Source organism: Podarcis muralis, chromosome 5, assembly GCF_964188315.1.
Source record: "Podarcis muralis chromosome 5, rPodMur119.hap1.1, whole genome shotgun sequence".
Lineage (NCBI taxonomy): Eukaryota > Metazoa > Chordata > Lepidosauria > Squamata > Lacertidae > Podarcis > Podarcis muralis.
In genome coordinates this window covers 32964829-32982639 of record NC_135659.1, presented here as the reverse complement: position 1 = coordinate 32982639, position 17811 = coordinate 32964829, and the positions used below count along the sequence as shown (strand labels likewise).

At 41.6% G+C, this 17811-nt stretch overlaps 1 protein-coding gene across 2 annotated transcripts in view; it reads right to left on the bottom strand.

Moving 5' to 3' along the window:
- Positions 1-949: 949 nt before the first annotated feature.
- Positions 950-17811, bottom strand: part of LOC114598435 (vitellogenin-2-like) — a 28778-nt gene continuing 11916 nt past the window's right edge. Inside the window, exons 13-31 of one of the 2 annotated variants that reach the window (XM_077928526.1) lie at positions 17702-17799; positions 15988-16109; positions 14677-14778; positions 12882-13001; positions 12614-12785; positions 11942-12035; positions 11123-11308; positions 10401-10533; positions 9781-10009; positions 8744-8952; positions 7931-8143; positions 7013-7155; positions 6605-6743; positions 4681-4816; positions 4275-4461; positions 3553-3650; positions 2885-2979; positions 2631-2790; positions 950-1132 (exon numbers count right to left, since the gene is read on the bottom strand). In XM_077928526.1, the coding sequence (XP_077784652.1) occupies positions 1092-1132; positions 2631-2790; positions 2885-2979; positions 3553-3650; positions 4275-4461; positions 4681-4816; positions 6605-6743; positions 7013-7155; positions 7931-8143; positions 8744-8952; positions 9781-10009; positions 10401-10533; positions 11123-11308; positions 11942-12035; positions 12614-12785; positions 12882-13001; positions 14677-14778; positions 15988-16109; positions 17702-17799 (2677 nt within the window). In that variant the 3' untranslated portion in view covers positions 950-1091. The remainder of the gene's footprint in view (positions 1133-2630; positions 2791-2884; positions 2980-3552; positions 3651-4274; positions 4462-4680; positions 4817-6604; positions 6744-7012; positions 7156-7930; positions 8144-8743; positions 8953-9780; positions 10010-10400; positions 10534-11122; positions 11309-11941; positions 12036-12613; positions 12786-12881; positions 13002-14676; positions 14779-15987; positions 16110-17701; positions 17800-17811) is intronic. The other variant, XM_077928527.1, reaches the window with a different exon arrangement.

The window sequence follows — 17811 nt, the reverse complement described above, 5'->3', positions numbered from 1 at the left end:
AATAGCACCCCCCCCAAAGAAAAAACACATTTTAAAAGGCCATAGGATGTAAATCGGATCAACCAATGGCCTGGTTAAGAAGGAATGTTTTTGCCTGGCACCCAAAGGTGCACAATAAAGGCGCCAGGGGAACTTCCCTGGGGAAAGCATTCCACAGATGGGGAGCCACTGCAGAGAAGGTCCGTTCTCATGTTGCCACCCTCTGGGTTTCCCCAGCCAGTGGGGGTAGCTTCCAACCCATATAAAAACATAATAAAACGTCAAACATAGACTCATCCCTGGTACCCACCAACCCTATAAAAACTGTTATTCGGAATGCAGGTTGCACAACCTGCTAAGGAAGATAGCAGCACCATAAAATTTGAGGCAGTAACAATTGCTTACGTTTATTGAGAATTTGATTTAAACTGTTCAGTTTGAATAATTGAAATTGCTGAGCATGATCCAGTGATAGCAGCTTTTCAAAGTTTGGTCTCCATTTACACCTCCAGCAGCCGCCTAGGTAATAGCACCGGCCCCCAGGGGGTGGTACCACCCACTTGGGAACCACTGTCATAGAGATCCCAGGGCTTTGGTTTTTGGTTTTTTTTAAGCATCATTTGTATGGCTAAAAGCCAAGTCACCTTGCTCCCAATTCTGAAATTGCTCTGCAGTAACGCCTGGCTGCTTATTTCTGGTATTGGTTGCAAGAGCCAATACTGAGGGTGTGTTTTGTGAATGTGTGTCATGGAATCTGGACTCGATGCAACATGGTATTTCAAAAGACACAGAACAAGTGCAGCTGTGCTCTTTGAATCATGATGTTTTATTAAATGATTTAACACAAATAGATTTTTTTAAAAATTATTATTGAAAATTACTGATAGTATTATGGTAGAAATGCATTGTTCTTCAAAGGAGAAAGTGATGCTACTTTTCCTGTTTGAAATAATTCCATTGCTCTGTCCATTAAATATATTGGCCTTGGAATGGAAACCATTTGAAGCTCTAATGAATCTTCTGCCAAATAACACCAAGCTGTGCATTGCAGGTATTCACAGGAACATGCTGCCCGAATCTCAGTTACAATTTTGATATCCTTGAGCTTCTGGTCAATGCCTATTTGCTCTTCCCCGTGGAATGGTAGCAGATTCTGTAACAAAAATGGGATGTGATACAGATTTGCTATTTGAATTTCAATTTCACCATGTGACTGTTTAAAAAGACTATGCATTTAGAATTCTACTTATTGAGCAGAACACTGATAAAGATTTATCTCAAAGATTTATTACTGGATCGACAACAAACTAGAGTACAATGGACATAGCTTGCAGCCAAAGTAATGAACGATAAATTTCTGGGCAGGATTTCAAGAGCAAAGTAACTTCAGTGAGACTTCACTTGATCAACCCCAGTGGATTGCATTCTGTACTGTAATACATAGCTCTCTGTTTTAATATGCTTTAGTGTGAGAGGGTGGTTTTTATTTACTTATTTATTTCAGCTTTCAAACCCACATATATATTCATTTAACTGGGAAGAAAGAAAATGGTTCTTGAAGAAATCTATCCTGTCATCCTTAGTCCTGACCCAGGTGCCTCTTCCTATTTCCTTAGTCTTCTGATGTAAGGGAAATGGGGAGCTTACCTGCCCAGGACTAATCAACAGTAGCTATGGACTTTTACCTATCCCCTCCAAATATCTGGAATAGGAAAGGGTGCAACCTGTTTCTGAGACTCCCAGGAATAGAATCATGTCAGTCCTCACAGGCTCATCAAATAAGGTAGTCAAACTAAAGCCCAAGCAAACTGTATCTTAAAGACGACATATTCTGGATAATATTGATGGATACTATTTCTCCCTCCCTTCCCATGGAATAAGGATTAAAATACTGCTTCGCATACTTATGCTGTGTCAAGAGGTCATGTTCAGCTGCAAGTTGCTTTCTCATATCTTGAAACATTTGTACGTGAACATTTAGGCAAGCCACACTGAGAAAATACATGGAGTTTAAACTTTATCTAAATTATAGCCCGGACTGTTTTAAGAAACCTGATTTTTGCTAAAGCTTCCAAACTGCGGCTGGAAATCTCGCATTACAAAATAAATTATGAAAACATGGGAAATTGATAACTTGCCTGTGTGGGTGGGTTGTTCTGTTTTGTTTGTGCAAAATGTGTTACAACCTGACATGAAGACAGAATAGGGAAAGGTGTCTGCTTAAATTGAGCAGGGATTATGAGCTATACTAAAGAGTGGGACTCAACCAGTGTTCTGCAATGGGAAGCCCAACTACCTGATTACATCAATGCAATGCAGGAGAGAAAGCCATAATGTGTGAAGTATACAATTGTGTTTTAGAAGACACATACTTCCCAGAGCTGAAGGTTGTTCATATTTTTCTGCTGCTATATATCTTTAAAAGCACATGTTGGCTTTGCTGATTAGTAAAGTGGTCATCCCGAGTTCCTACAAATTTTGTGAAGGGGTGGATGGAACCATGATTTGGAAATTAGTCACAGTCATGGAAATTTCTGGTTCCCTATTTGGTGTTTTCCCCGCCCTAGAACTGTATTCTGTTAAAAGGCTGTGAAGAAGAAAATATGTGCATCAGTGCCAGATATTCACATATTAATAGATAATTGCCTAACCTTTGGCACAGGATTCTGATGGAAGAATCCAAGACTGAGCAAAGCTCACAGCATTTTTGGCTTCATATCCACTGGGCATCTTATATTCCTGTTCATATTCAGCATCGTATCTTCCACACATTCCACAGGTTTTCCCAATCATTGATAAAGGTACTTGAATCTGCACAGGAACGTGGTAAAAGTCAATGCACTTCTGGCTGCATATGTGTTTGTAAAAATCCAAGACATTGGTAGGATAGCAAATAAAAGTATACCATAAGCGTGCGTCCATCATAGAAGAGATTTTCAATGCCAACTTCTGGAGCTTTTAGTGACAAGCCATTCTTCTCACGAGTGATAAGGATATCACCTGTAACCAGAAAACAGAATTACTTCCCCCTAAAAACTCTGGTGTAACATCTCAGTGCAAATTGTCACCATTACTGATTTCTCTCTGTTTCAATTAAAGCATCAGATATGTGGAGCGGAAATCTTGCTGCTGTTTATGTGAAAGCTGCCCAGCAAGTAAGAATTGCTCTCTACTGTGTTTGCAATATAAAAGGTTACCGGAATAAATAAAATATTTGAATAACGTTTAGGCCTAATTCCACGATCAACTGGTCCCAGAGGAAAAATCAGCTAGCTATATACCAGACCATATATATTGGAGATCAACACCTGCCAAAGTAGGGGCCCAGTCTGGCTCCTTGAGAGAAACCATCTGCTCTCCTCCAAGTTGCCAATGGGAAGGACAGATGAAAAATGTGTGCCGGATTGTGTGGGCATGTGACATTTTAGCTGTGGTAGTGGTAAGCCCTAGTACATGGCCCTAAGGTCATCCTTTCAGTTGCTAACCACTGGCATACATAAGCCCCTTTACAATTTGCTATAGATAGTTCAAGTGAGTCAGACAATTCAGGAGAAGTCAGAAAAGGTATGCTACCTTTGGAATTGAAAGTGAATGGGAGATTCTCTGGTGGAATTTCAGTACCGTTAATCCTCAGCTTTTCAAGTCCATTTGAAGAATACATGTCAACCTGCCTTTAAACAGAAAAAATCTGGTTTAATTAAGGCAATGATACATTTATGTCATACATACCAAGTGCATACCTTGTTTGACAACTTGTTCACATTGGACCAATGAACATTCTACCTTGTTATCAATCACTGGTGGTTAAGAATATTTTGTATGACAAATTCAGATATTAGTTGGGGAAAGTGTGTCAATCTAGTGTGATTACCAGTATAACTAGTCTTTCTACTAGTCATATTACCAATATTCATTAACTATTTGGCTTCTCATATTTTGATCAGGTTGACTTTTGTAGGGCTGCCATACGTCTGGAAAATCCTGGACATCGCCAGGATTTTGATCGCTAAATTGGTGTCCGGGCAGATTTTTTTATGTCCATTCTAAATGTCCAGGGAAACCTGGAGGTATGGCAACCGATGTCGTAAGTGGGTCTTCTTGCCTATTTTCTTATAAGTAGACGAAAAAATTATTTTTTTCCTGGTGGTTTTGCCAAAACAAAAAACAAAAAAAAAACTACTACTGGTAAACAACCTTTCCCTCCTAAAATAAATAAATAAATAGGTCAACATTTTTTTTGTCCAGATTTTCACTTTCTGAAATATGGCAACCCTAACTTATAATGCTTTACTTACAGACTGGCAAAGTCGATACGGGCCATTATCAGATCAGTTGACTGTTCTGCTTTCATTGCCCTCACCAGGAATTTCAGTTCCGGGCTACAGTCATGGACCAAGACATGGTAGCAGTTTGCAGGCATTATATAGTGAAAGCTAACATTGTTGAAAGTTGTGATAGTATCTTGTGATACTGAACAACGACCTAAAAAGCAAACACTATCAGTAAGCATCTTCAAATGGTTAGAAATAATATTCTGATAAGAGATATTCTTCTGGCATATTTTATTATTGAGTTTTCAACCCAGAAAGTGATTCAGTAACTGGCATGGAGTTTGGAAGGTGTGCTGAGGACCAACTGAGATCTCTCAACCAACTTTTGCTGGAACCAGGAGAGCAAAACGACGCTGGCTAACCTACTAACCTTTCAGATTTTCCACAAATGAGGATGGCAGATTAGAGATGAAACTCCAGGCATGGGGCTGCTTTGCTAAATCTTCTGCGTGTTGGGCTACAGGGAGTGGAAGTGGTAGCCAGATGTTTGTGTCATAAAGTGTGACCTAATAAAAAGGTAAGATAATATCAGTGCTATTTTTCTAGAAAAAGAGGTGCCGGAACCCACCACCAACGCCTCCCTTGTTGTCTTGTAATGGCGATGGTGCCAACCTGAGAAGTGCCGGAACTCAGTTCTCCTGATTTCTAGCTGAAAGGCCCTGCATAATATTTCTATTGCAAGGGGAAGGAACACAGGTGGTAGAAATGGTTAGAAAGTCATACTGAAGAAGAAGAAGAAGAAGAAGAAGAAGAAGAAGAAGAAGAAGAAGAAGAAGAAGAAGAAGAGTAGTAGTAGTAGTAGTAGTAGTAGTAGTAGTAGTAGTTTGGATTTGATACCCCGCTTTATCACTACCCAAAGGAGTCTCAAAGCGGCTAACATTCTCCTTTCCCTTCCTCCCCCACAACACTCTGTGAGGTGAGTGGGGCTGAGAGACTTCAAGGAAGTGTGACTGGCCCAAGGTCACCCAGCAGCTGCATGTGGAGGAGCAGAGACGTGAACTTGGTTCACCAGATTACGAGTCCACCGCTCTTACAATTGCACTCAGTTAATGGGCAGTGTCTGTTCCAGGTTTGAGAGACCTCTGGGCTAACTGCTCTCGGAAAGGTCCTCTCCTCTGCTGGTGTTTGATGGTGGCTCTATCTGGTGACAGGGGTCGGCAGCAGCACTCTGAGCAGTGCAAGGTAGTTGGATCCAACCACCATTTAAATTTCCCAGAATGCCACAACACTCCAGGGCATGGTGAGAAATCTAAATAGCAGCTAGACCCAGCTGCCTGGTGGTGGCTAAAGTGCCCAGCTGGAAATGGGTTTTGTTTCTTAAGGGCTCCAAGGCAGATGTCCATGGTGAGTTGTGTCAGTGTGTTGGGTCCTCAGCAGCTGCCCAAGAACACCAGGCACTAAGACCAGGTGCAGCAATGGGGAATGTTTCACCTGTTCAATTCCTGCATCCCATATATATCTTAAAGGCACTGTTAGAGAACTAGGGCTGAACAAAAATGACATTTTGTTGGTGAAAGATGATACTTTTCACCCTGCCTGGAGGTGCCAGAGATTGAAATTGGTGCCTTCTGAATGCAAAGCAGATGTTCTACCATTGAGACACTGGCTAATGAAAGTCACCTCCTGCTTGGTTTTGGCTCAGCCCTAGTGCCAAGCATATAGCCCAATCCTAGGCATGCTGACTCAGAAGTATGTCTTATTAGGTTCAAGGGGACTTTCTCCCAAGTAAGCGAGTACGGTATAGGATTTTAGCCTTCATCTGTATTTGCTTTCCTCTTTTCATTTGCTTAGTTCTTGACAAAGCCTTACACACTCTTTGGAAAATGGAACAGATTAACGGAAAATAAACACATTTGCTTCATTTGCACAGTCTTATCGCAATAGTTCTTTCTTTCCTATGGTACAATATAAGCGGTTGGCACATGCAGCCTTCTTTCCATCTGCAGATTTGTGGAGGAATTTATCTTGAGAGCAGCATGATTCCATGACTCCCTCTGTGGGAAGCTTGGTTTTATTTGCTGATCTGTCATTTATTAATTGGAGCAATATAAATGACTATTTAAACAATTGTTTTAAGGTGGTGGGATTCAGAACGGCAAAGATTTGCCAGGAACAACGATACAAAAGCCACCCCTCACCTCCTGCCCTGGCCATTGTGAGCTCACAGGGTTCCGGATGCCATGGCAGTTCCACGACAGATCTTCTCTCCCCGCCCCCCCATCCCCACACGTACACTTTGGATTGCTGCACTAAGATTATTAAGGAATGTGAAAAGCCCAAAGCAAATAATTTACGTTATGTAGCTTCAGAACAAGAGCACAGCTTCTCGGAGATGTGAGAGCCACGACTACAGAAGTCTGCTGTGAAGGATTCTTCCGTTCTCTTTGGGACAATCCAAGCCTACAGGCCATATCAGGAACAAATGTGGATAGCCTAAAGGAAAAAGGGGTGAAAGGATTTAATCCACATTTGGTAGAATGCCTTAAAATTCTGTCCGTTTCAGACTAGAAACAACCTTGTGCATCTTCACTGGAAGGAGAAGAGGAAGAGTACTAATGTTTTAATCCAATTCATTTTGTTGGGGCAAGAAACACACACATAACGGCATCCCTTGCTGGTAGTTCTCTGCAGATATAGCTCAGCTCGATTTCCACATATAGATTTAAACATATATTTGAAGTTCTGAATTACTTAATTCTCACCCACTTGCAGCAGCTTCTAGTCTGGGAGGAACTCTGAGCCAGTCCACCTTGATTTGCATAGCTGGATAACCAGCAAACCATCCATATTCAACCTTCGTTGCAATATTGTAGTCTCGACAATCCCAGCCCCATTTTAGATAACCCTGAGAAGAAATAGGTAGTGGATTTTATGCCTCTGATATAAAAATTAAAGTAGCTACATCGCTGCAGTTACTACACTGATTTTTCATACCACTGCACTCTTCTATTTCCTTAACCATTACTGGGAAATGCAGTTCTAGGTTACAGGGGTTTTTCCCCTTGTGTTTTTTTTTTTTTTTAAGCATCTTAACCAAATACCATAATGGCCTTGAAAGTCAAGTAGCACTTTCCATCCATTGCAGCCCAAGGTCACAACTGAGATGGCATTTCTGCCACCATTTGCAATGAATCTTTTCAGGCAGAACTTCCAAACATCTGCCTGAAATAAAAGCGAAATGGCAACCCAAGAAAAAGTGTTAAGAAGCAGACCACAACTGAAATAAACTTCTTTCTTGCTGTGACTCCTTTACATCTGTGGCAGCCCTGTTTAGCGAAATTTTTAATGTTTGATCCTTTATCACATTATTATTATTATTATTATTATTATTATTCTGCTGGGAGCCGCCCAGAGTGGCTGGGGAAACCCAGCCAGATGGGTGGGGTATAAATGATAAATTATTAATAATTATCACTACTACTACTACTACTACACCCCGTGGCCCTGACTTTGCCACCACCTCTCCCCAGCCCTTTCCACATAAGCAGCAGATACACTGGTGCCAGGAGTAAGGTGGTTCTGCAGCTCTGCCCCACTACTACTGATAAATATTGTAATTGTTGCTGAATGACTTGGTTGGGGAAATACAGTATTTTTTTGGTCATATAGTTGTTTCTTACCTCAGCCTTCTGAGGATCAAGAATGGAAATACCAGCACAGAGCTTGGGTCTTTTGGATTCTTTTAAGTCTGACACAAAGACTTGTACTGTAGGCCTGGAAGTGTGTAACTCATCGTGGAGCTCAAGGTGAAGGATGGTGACCTTCTTCTCATTCTGGATAGCACAGAGATCAGCAACCAGCACCGATGATTTATTGTGTCTCAAGAATTTGGGCTAAAGTCAGAAGTAAATTGGGGGGGGGGGTTACTTTAGAAACGTTACCACAAACATCACACCGTTCAAGCAAAACTGAACAGCACACTGGAATTTAAATGCATCTTCCTGGTATAATATGCTGTTTTACAAAACATTTCCAATGAAATTCTATTGTGCGAGATCAGATATTTAATGAGGTTATATCATTTAAAAGGTCCTAATTTTATCAGCACAAGGGCTGAAAAAACAAAGCAGTATTAAGTAGTAGGCTTAATATTAGTTAATAAACCAAAAACATTTTGAAATAGGTTCATAATCTATGAAAGCTTTAGTACACTAACTAGTAAGTGTATTTGATAATGCAGCGATTTTAACTTCCACATATATGAACTATATAGCCTAACTACATCTGAACAGACTACAGAGTAGGTGCTGAAAAAGTTTCCCCATTCATTGTGATAGCCCATTTTCACATGCAAATTATGAATATGGATGAGTGGCCCAGCACTTAGTTATAAGACTGGGTGCTTTCCCTCTGAGAGTCTCACCCACCCACCTCTTTTCCATTCATTCCCTCTCTCCTCCACACGCCTTGGTTTCATTTCAAGCCATACAAACCAGTTCGGTTCCTTTGCTCTTCTTGGTTTTAGCGTCCTCTTTCTTCCCTTTAGTCTTCCACTTCTTTCTCTTAGCCTTTTGGTCTTCATAAGAAGAGGATTCATTATCTACATTATCTTCATCTTCATCGGTGTGCCTCAGGTGGATTGCGTTTGAATGCGATTTAGAGTCTGCTTGAACCTCCAGCTGTATTTTGGTTCTAGCCGCTTCTGTCGAAAAACCCATGCATGAGTTAGAACAATAACTATTGAAAGGTAGACAACCATCAGTTGTGGGGAGCATCAGGTAGGGTGTCAAGCATTGACATTACTGGCCCACAACTGTGCAGGGTGCGCGGGGGGGGGGGGGGGACGACTGCTGCCCTCCAGAGCTTCCAGGCCTTACTCCTCCTCCTAACATGCAGCTGCTGCTTGTTCCTCCCTCCAGACATGCAAACAATGACCAGAGTCAAGAGATTCTCCCCTTCTTCTGAATAACTGCACTGGGCCCAGAGAAGGAGGGCAAGCAAATGGATAGCAGTGATGGAGATGGGTCCATTCGTGGAGGGAAGGACCAATGGAGAGCATCTTGCCCAAGCGCTCTTCAAAGTTGACACTAGTGAGCATTGGGGGTGTAGATTACTGTTAATGAACCTATTGACCTAGCGCATGGAAAATGCAATGAAACCTTTCTCCAGACCTAAACACATTTGCCTGGAAATATTTCCCATTGATTCATAGGGTGCACACTGCCCAAACAGATCAAAGCTGGTGAGTTTTTCCCCTTTTAGTGGGGCTTCTTGTTCACTTTTAAGATGACAGATAATTCCTCAGCACTTTATTCTTCAATGATAAGGAGAAACTGCATTTATGAAAGTAGTTTTCTGATCAAATGTTTGCAAAGAATTGACTGCCATGGGGTGATGGGATGGAGCTTATGCAGAGTATGGAGGGAGACCCCCAAGAAAGGCAAAGTATTATTGTATAGGAATTGTTTACAAAATTAGTGTGCGTATTCAAGTTTGATTAGTAATGATAAATTTCTAATAGAAACTGTACCTGGTTTCACAGCTAGTCTGATTTCGCATTGCCCAAAATACTTGTGTAGGTCTGCATCTTTGAAGAACGCAGTGCTGCACTCTTTCATGGTGAGACATGTTTGATACCCTAAGCTAGATAGTTTGATATATGAGCTGGGTGAACACATTGCGTTTCTTTGACTGTGGTGAAACTCTTCTTTCAAGCCATAAATGAATGCCCGTGATGCAATATCAAAGACACTTCTTTGCTGCATTAAAAAGAACAACAACCGATGAAATATTGGACAGGAAAAAAAGTATTAAATAAATTCTGAGGCAATTCCCCCCCTTTATATGAAACTGGATTTACCTCACCAGATTAGTTAAAGCTTAGGCCTGGATATGCGTAGATAGGTAAACTGGGTGCCCCAATGCGTTTCCACAAAGTAGATTCGGTGAAGTTTTATTATATAGATAGGCTACAATTGTGAATTACTGAAACGGTATATATTTACCTCACAATATTTCAGTGGATAAACAAATATGTTGATTCTTTAATTGAGCATATTGGATAAGTATGGAAATTTAGAAATAAACTGGAATCAGCAGCAGGACCTGGATCATCTGCTGTGTGTATCTTTACAATGTACTATCCATTACCCTTCTGGTCCTAACTTTTGATGATTCAAAGCATTGTTCTAGAACATCAAATCCAATCATGTCTGGCGGAACCGGGGTCCTCAAAGGTGAATTTGGTTCATCCGCATTCCTTGACACAGCATAAAATTTAGTCCTGAAAGCACAGGTGTAAAACACTCAATATGTAAGTGGAATAAACCAAATATACATAATATAAGGACGCTGTAATTTTCAGTCCAGTCATTCTCATGTTTGTCGTGACTTGAATGAATGACAGAGGTGATACTGAGAACAACTGAGACACAAATGAGGCGTGTGATTCAGGAATCTGCGGGTGGAGAGAGTTGGCCAACCTTTCCAAAGCACACTCCAGACATCGTTGTGTCGCACATCCTTTGTTGCTCTTGGAATTCCACTGTAGTGAGAATTGCATTTTGATCTGTAGTAGCCACTTTAGTGTCTATTGAGGCTGACCCTGAAGTCCTTACTTAGGCAAAATTCTCATCTACTTTATTGCCTTGGTAAGGACTGCAAGATCAGGGCCACCAAATACCGGTAATAGAAATTGCCTGTAAAGGTAAATAGATGTTTAGAAACCACCGAGAACATGACAAATTAAAAAGAAAAAGCAACCCTGTATACTTCCAGAAGTATTACTGCATTAAGAAACCAACATATATTTATAATTTTTGCAACAGCACAATTCACTGCTATTTGCCACAATTAAGTTATAGCTACTGTACCTCACAGCCAATAATTCTGTCTGCTGCTGGACTGGGGTCATTTCAAACTTAAATATTTCCTCTTTCATGTCTATCTTGGCATCAAATTTAACCGGAATGTTTGCATGGAATTTAGCATGGAATTCAAGACCAGATTGGAAATGTGGTGTGTTGATTGCCATCACTCCTACCAGATGCGTTGATATGCTGAAAAAAGATGGAAATACCAACTTAGATAATAATGTAAACTATTCCCTCACACTCACAGTAGACACATTTAGAATCTCATTTAATATGCAACATACAGAATGAGAATCTGTCAATAAATATAACCACAAGGGACTATTAGTGATTCAAACATAGGAGCCGTGTCAATATTTTTGTTAGATTATGCAGATTATGAATTTTAGTGGTAGGGAACTTTCTTTCCTGGTGGAGTGGACTTATATAGTTACAAATAAACTCAGATATTAAAGAATTTTTTTTAAGTCTTTTGTCACCTTTCCTTTGAATGGAAGCCAAACCTGGGTAAGCACTGCCTCTGTAATTTCTCACAGACTGAGGTAATGGAAGCCCAAAGCAATAGTCTTCTTTGATAAAGGTATAGTGCTGTCCGCTACACCTGCAATCTGACATTCCCAGGTGCCAAGTGGCCCCACTTGAAAAACTTGCAGTAGTGTGACCCATATCTCCCATCTTTGGAACAGAAGACAGAAGGCCAATGCTAGTCAGTTGGGCACTACCAAACCCCAGTTTGGACTATGTAAACAATTCCTTCCTAATTTTGCCATTCATCAGAAAATTAAGCAATCCTAATTTCATATCAGCAATCATGCCTACCTTGAGTTAATGTCAGCACTAAGAAGCAGGCTGGCTTTAAGCAGCTGTTCTGGTCCAGAGTCATTAGTCAAAGAAGGAAATATCTTCCCATCGACTGAAGGAAGTAAAAAAAGAGTGATTAAAATGTCAAAAGCATGAAGTAAAAAAGGAATTTAAGACATGGATTTACTGTTATCAGCTAGCATATTTTCATTTTCACAAATGTATAAGCAATTCACTAAGTTCTAGGGATGGGTGAATCTGTCAATATTGGTTTCTCTGAAGTTTCTAATTTTCCAGCAGCTCACTATGTTTCTGCATCAGTTTGCATGAGTGTGTGTGTGTGTAATCACAACAAGTTGTTGGCATTTTAATGCATATTTTCCCAGGAACTGCATTTCTGCAAGCAATTTCCCATATACATATTTTGCTAACATAAGATTTTCATGAATATGTTCATTTTTAGGCACACTTTCCTCTAATATGCACATCTGTGTACACATTTTCTGGATGGGGAACTACACTGCAAAATCAGGAAAAGTGTGATATTTTGAAGGATAGCTGTTTTTCCCTTCACATACTGTTTCTGAGAGTGAAAATTAGATAGGTTTGTGCAAGCTGAACTGAATCTCTCCACCATCCCCAATGATCACTAACAAAGCTAAGGTGGTATGGGGCTGTACCAGTGCTCACCTTTTGCTGAAACATCTGCCACGCTGGCACTATATAAGCCAAGTTCCAGTGGGAGGCCTACACAGGTAGGTACAATGTGTCGAAGTTCTCCTGCCAGTATGGGCTGGGTCCATCTGCCTGTTATGCCATTTTGGAACAGGGGGGTCAGCATCTCTGCTGGTTGGGTCACAAGCTAAGCAAAATTAAAGATGCAAGTGTGTTTAATCAGCAATCAGAGATGGAGAGAGAGTATTTCCACACCCTTCCAGACTGACAAAACTTGACATACCTTCACAGCCTTTTCAATGAGTTCTTTGTCAACCAGAACAAAGGCAATATCATGACTAAATAATTTCAGAGAGCTGAACAACTGAGGCTTTTCTGAAGGGAGTTCCTTCCATCCCTTTAGCTGGCAAGAGAGAAATGATTGGTTTTTTTGAGGTTGCTTATAGTCATGTCGGGTTTCACATAGTGTCAGTTTACCTTTAATTATTGCAGAAATTATATAGTTGCTAATTGAAACATACTCATTCGGTTTTCTTTGGACAAGGGGTGGACAACTGCAAGCCTAGGGGCCTCTGGGCATCTCTATATCTGGTCTTTGGGACTCTCTCCAGGCCATTACCCTTCTTTGAGCCATACCCCTCCCTGCCCCTGCTCCACACCCTCCTTTATTTATTTACCTGGCAGGAATTTATCATCGACCTATAATGCCTTCTGCGTGCCTGGATGCAACAATGTATTTATAGACACCTCCAACTTTGGGGTGACTGAACCAAACCACTCTGTGAAGCACCTGTCCCCCTCCATTAAACAGCTTGCCTAGCCACTTGCCACCCATGCTGCACGCTCATCTCCCTGTCTGCTATCACACCAAAGTTGGCATAGTCTCCAATAGATGATCGCACAAATCGCAGCGTGACGACACCCTTGCATTTTATTTATATAGGAGGAGATTTACAGGTTGCGTGTGCATGCACATGGTTGTCACTGATTGATTGATTGATTGATTGATTGATTGATTAACTGACTCTCATTGTTAAGATGTACTGTCAACCCACCATGGGAAAGTCTGAAAATGTGTTCTTTGCAACTCCTCTAAAATGGGGGACTTGAATTGTACTCTTCACAGGGGGTATAGTTAAATGGTGGGATTCACTCCCAGAAGCGGCTTTATTAGACGAATTCACTCCTAGAAGCGGCTTTATTAGATGAATTCACAGAGGAAAAATTTGTCCATGGCTACTAGTCACGATGACTATGTTCTGTCTTCACTGGCTGAGGCAGTATGCTTCTATATATACCATTTGCTGGGGAAAATGCTGTGAGGAGCATGCTTTTGTACTCAGGTCCTGCTCACAAGTTTGCCATAGCCATTTGGTTGGCCACTGTGATAACAGAATGCAGGACTTGGTGGGACTTTGGGCTGACCCAGCAATGCTCTTTTTGTGTTCCTATGCTAGCTAAACACCTATTATTTGCTACAAATGTTCTCTGAAACTTCTTGAAACAAACAACTGAAAAGGATGATAAATGGGACATTTCGGCAACAAATGGTGAGGACATGAGGTAGTGGAGATCAAGCCAAGATACACATGGTATGCAGTGTTTGGCTCTGGGAATAAGCTTTTGACTTCTCTTAGGAGGGTTCAGGCTAGATGGGGGATTGTTGTCCTTTCAGCTACTTATCAGGTTTGGTCGGAGGAAGAGTGGTTTGCGGCAACATCCAGAAACATGTATATTCATGCATGCAAAATGCAGCGGCTACTAGCCACAATGGCTATATTCTATGGCCGCTGCCAAAGGCAGTATGGCTCTGACTATCAGTTGCTGGGGACTTGCAAGTGGACAGGGTGTTGTTGTGCTCAGGTCCAGTTTACAGGTTTCCCACTGGCATCTGGATGACAACTGTGACAACAGGATGCTGGAATGGATGGACCATTGGCCTGATCCATCAGGGCAGTAGTAACCCCCTTCAGCGGGGATGAAGTTAGGCTAAAAAAGCAAACAAAGTAGCAGGCCACACTTCCAATTAAAAATGTACTGCAATTCAAACTAACAACAACAAAAAGGCACACACATACCAGTTTCCCAAGCGCCCTAATTTTTTTGTACATTGAAGACTCAGCAAATGGAATATCTTGTGTTTTGAAGATATCGGTGAGGCCTTCCAGGTCGAAACGTACCTATGTAAAACAAATAAGCTTTATATGCGCAAAAATATGAAGTGCAGATTCTCTGAAGAAAAGAAAATGAGGAAAGGTTGTTTAGTTAATCTTTGTAAAGAAAAGGCCTGGAGGAAACTAAACAGAGCAGAGAAGATATTTGAGGAATTCCATTGACAGAATGATTTCATCTCAGGTAACTTCTTTTCAATACCTTCCCTACACTGAAGCATTGAAACACAAACTGAAATGACTATTTGGAATAAGAGGAAGTCCAGATAGGAAGAAACCAATGATGTTGGAACCTTCAAACAAGGGGTGGAGGAAAAATTTGATTCAGTTCATATTTAAAGCTGAATCTATCAAATTTGCACTTTTCAAAACAAATGAGAACCGAAACATAGCTATCATTGGAAATTCATTCAGATCTGAATTTTGCAGTGCAGTTTTCCAACCTAACAATGCTTACAGAAATGCACATGTTAGCGGAAAGTACGAATAAAAATTGAGATATCAGTGAGCATAACACAAAAATACATTGTATTAGGGGAAATTGTTCCAAAAATGTGTACACTGCATACAAAAAGCTGTTTGTTAGGAGAAATTCACACTAAAATGCTGGTGAATTTCCATGAGGTTTTTTTTTTTTAAAAAAACAACCCAATAATCTGCAAATTGCTGCTAAATGTGGAAAATTGAATATAAGATTTAAAAAATTCAGATACTGAGAGAACTGGAATTGATAAATCCTTCCCTCCCTACTTCGCACACAGTATTTTTCTTGGCAGTGTTCCTTTGTTTATGATAAACTACCATTCTTGCCCCTGGCAAGCAACATGGCAGGTTGCTACGGACAGGAGGAATATTAGCATGCAATGGAAACAAAGCATATTTGGCCCTGAGCATTATAACTTAGATCGCTCCTGATGTAGCTGGACTACCATCACATCTATACCATACATTTAAAGTACTCTTACACCACTTTGGCAGTCATGGCTGCCCTCCCCCTATCCTGGGAACTGTAGTTTGTTAAGGGTGCTGAGTGTGGTTGGAAAATCCCTTGGAGAGCTCCAATTCCCAGCACCACTGACAAAACAGAGCCCTTAATTTTAAGCTTCATGCCTTCAAATAATAATAATGTTGGATCTAATGAAAAAGCTAACATTTTCCTCTAAAATTGTAGCTTTAGAAGAAGGAATTACATACCATTTTCCATTGATATGTACTTACCTCTGCAATATCCATTGCTGAAGTGGCGTAGTAGCCTCTCATCTTTGCAAGGACTGATGGAAACAGTGTCTTCGGACTATTCATTAGGTAGACTCTTCCAATTGCACCAGCTCTGTAATTTCCTATGATAGGAATTTACAAAATAAATAAAAGCTGTTTGCTGCTCGTTGTAGGATTTGTTTCACACAGACAGATGCAATTCGATATACTCACTTGCAAATTACACAGCAAGTGGAATCATAGCGAGGCAGACTATTGGTTCATTTCGCTCAGTTCTGTCTACACTGATTGGCAGCAGCTCTCCAGGGTTTTAGGCAGGGGTCTCTTCCAGTACGTATGGTGCTCTCAGCAGTGCCTCATCCAAGGAGTGCAGTTCCCAGGCAGGGATATAGGGAATCAAGTGATCCCTTATACATCCTGATCCCAAGTTGTTTAGGGCTTTAGATGTGAAGACGTTTTGCCCTGCCACATCCCAAGCATACTCGTCCCTTTTGAGGATAGCTACAGAATTTTGTGGGGGCTTAGCCCCCTTCTTGAAAATGGCCCCCATGGCCCCACATAGATGGTGCCCCTGGTACGGGGAGATATATTGCATGGCAAGGCCCTGGGCCCTCCCCCACCTCTTGGAAAATAAAACACACAGACACCAATATTTTGGGTTAATGGGATAATTAAGGCCACAATTTTATTGGTTACAGATGTGAGCAGTATTGGCTTAGGCATTGGAACTGAACTGACTATATCTGACTCCTGCCCACCATGCAGATAGTCTCATAAGGGTTAACCACCAGTAGTGGGTGTCCTGTTGATGTACATCAACTGCAAGCTCCTCTAGGGTCACTGATGGGGTCATGGCATGGCCCTAGCCCATACCCGGGCTTTGGACAGGATCCACACCCCTGGATCCATTTAATGGAATACCCTTCAAGAGGAGGGGCAGATGAAGGCCACTACCTCCCCTCCCATAAACCACGTTTTACCAATGCCTAACCGCCAAACCTTACAAAGTTGTGACGATTGCTACGAGGCAGGTGAAAAACACATGGCTGGTGCCAATTTGCCAAATGGGGAAATTCCTACCTGGCCCCCTAAACAGGCAACCAACCGTGGTCCATAGCAAGGCCAAAGGCAAACGCATGAAACTAGGGTGGGAGGGTGGGAGATCCAACACAGGAGGAGGCAAGAAGGAAGAGCCCCCCAGCCACGCGGCAGTTTAAATAGCGAAAGCCATGCCCCCTGGTTGACCAGATAGGTTGGACAGGGACTGTGACGCAGCTGGGTCCTCCAGTGACGCAGGAGGCTAGGCCACACACCCCCGACGCAGGGAGTGCATGTGGCCTGCCTGCATCCCCGCCCCACCCCCTGGGAAGGGGAGCAGCTTTACAGAAGGGTTTTGTAGGTAAAGATAAGGAGTTTGTGCTGGATTTGACGATGGGAAGGAAACCTGTTTGAGGAACGAGTGCTGGTGTAAGTCAAAAGATCCCTCACACTTTACCATCTAAAGTCTGTGACATTGACATGGGAACTTGGAACATTAGTCTCCCTTCATCATAAGTTCCTTGTTTAATATATTACCAAACCACAGCATGGGATGATTCAGCCATAATCTCTTGAAATATAAAGGTGGAGCTTCGTACAGCAGCAACATCTTGCAGGACAAGTAATCCAGCTTAAAAGGAAAAAAAGAAATCATGCAGCCGAACCAGTTACTTACGGTAGAAGCCATCGATGTGGATGACGCTGCTATAGCGAATGCTCAACTTCTCTAGCCTGGCAGAGAGCAGCATGATGGCAACTCTGCAAGCTGCAGACCTAAGGGACAGC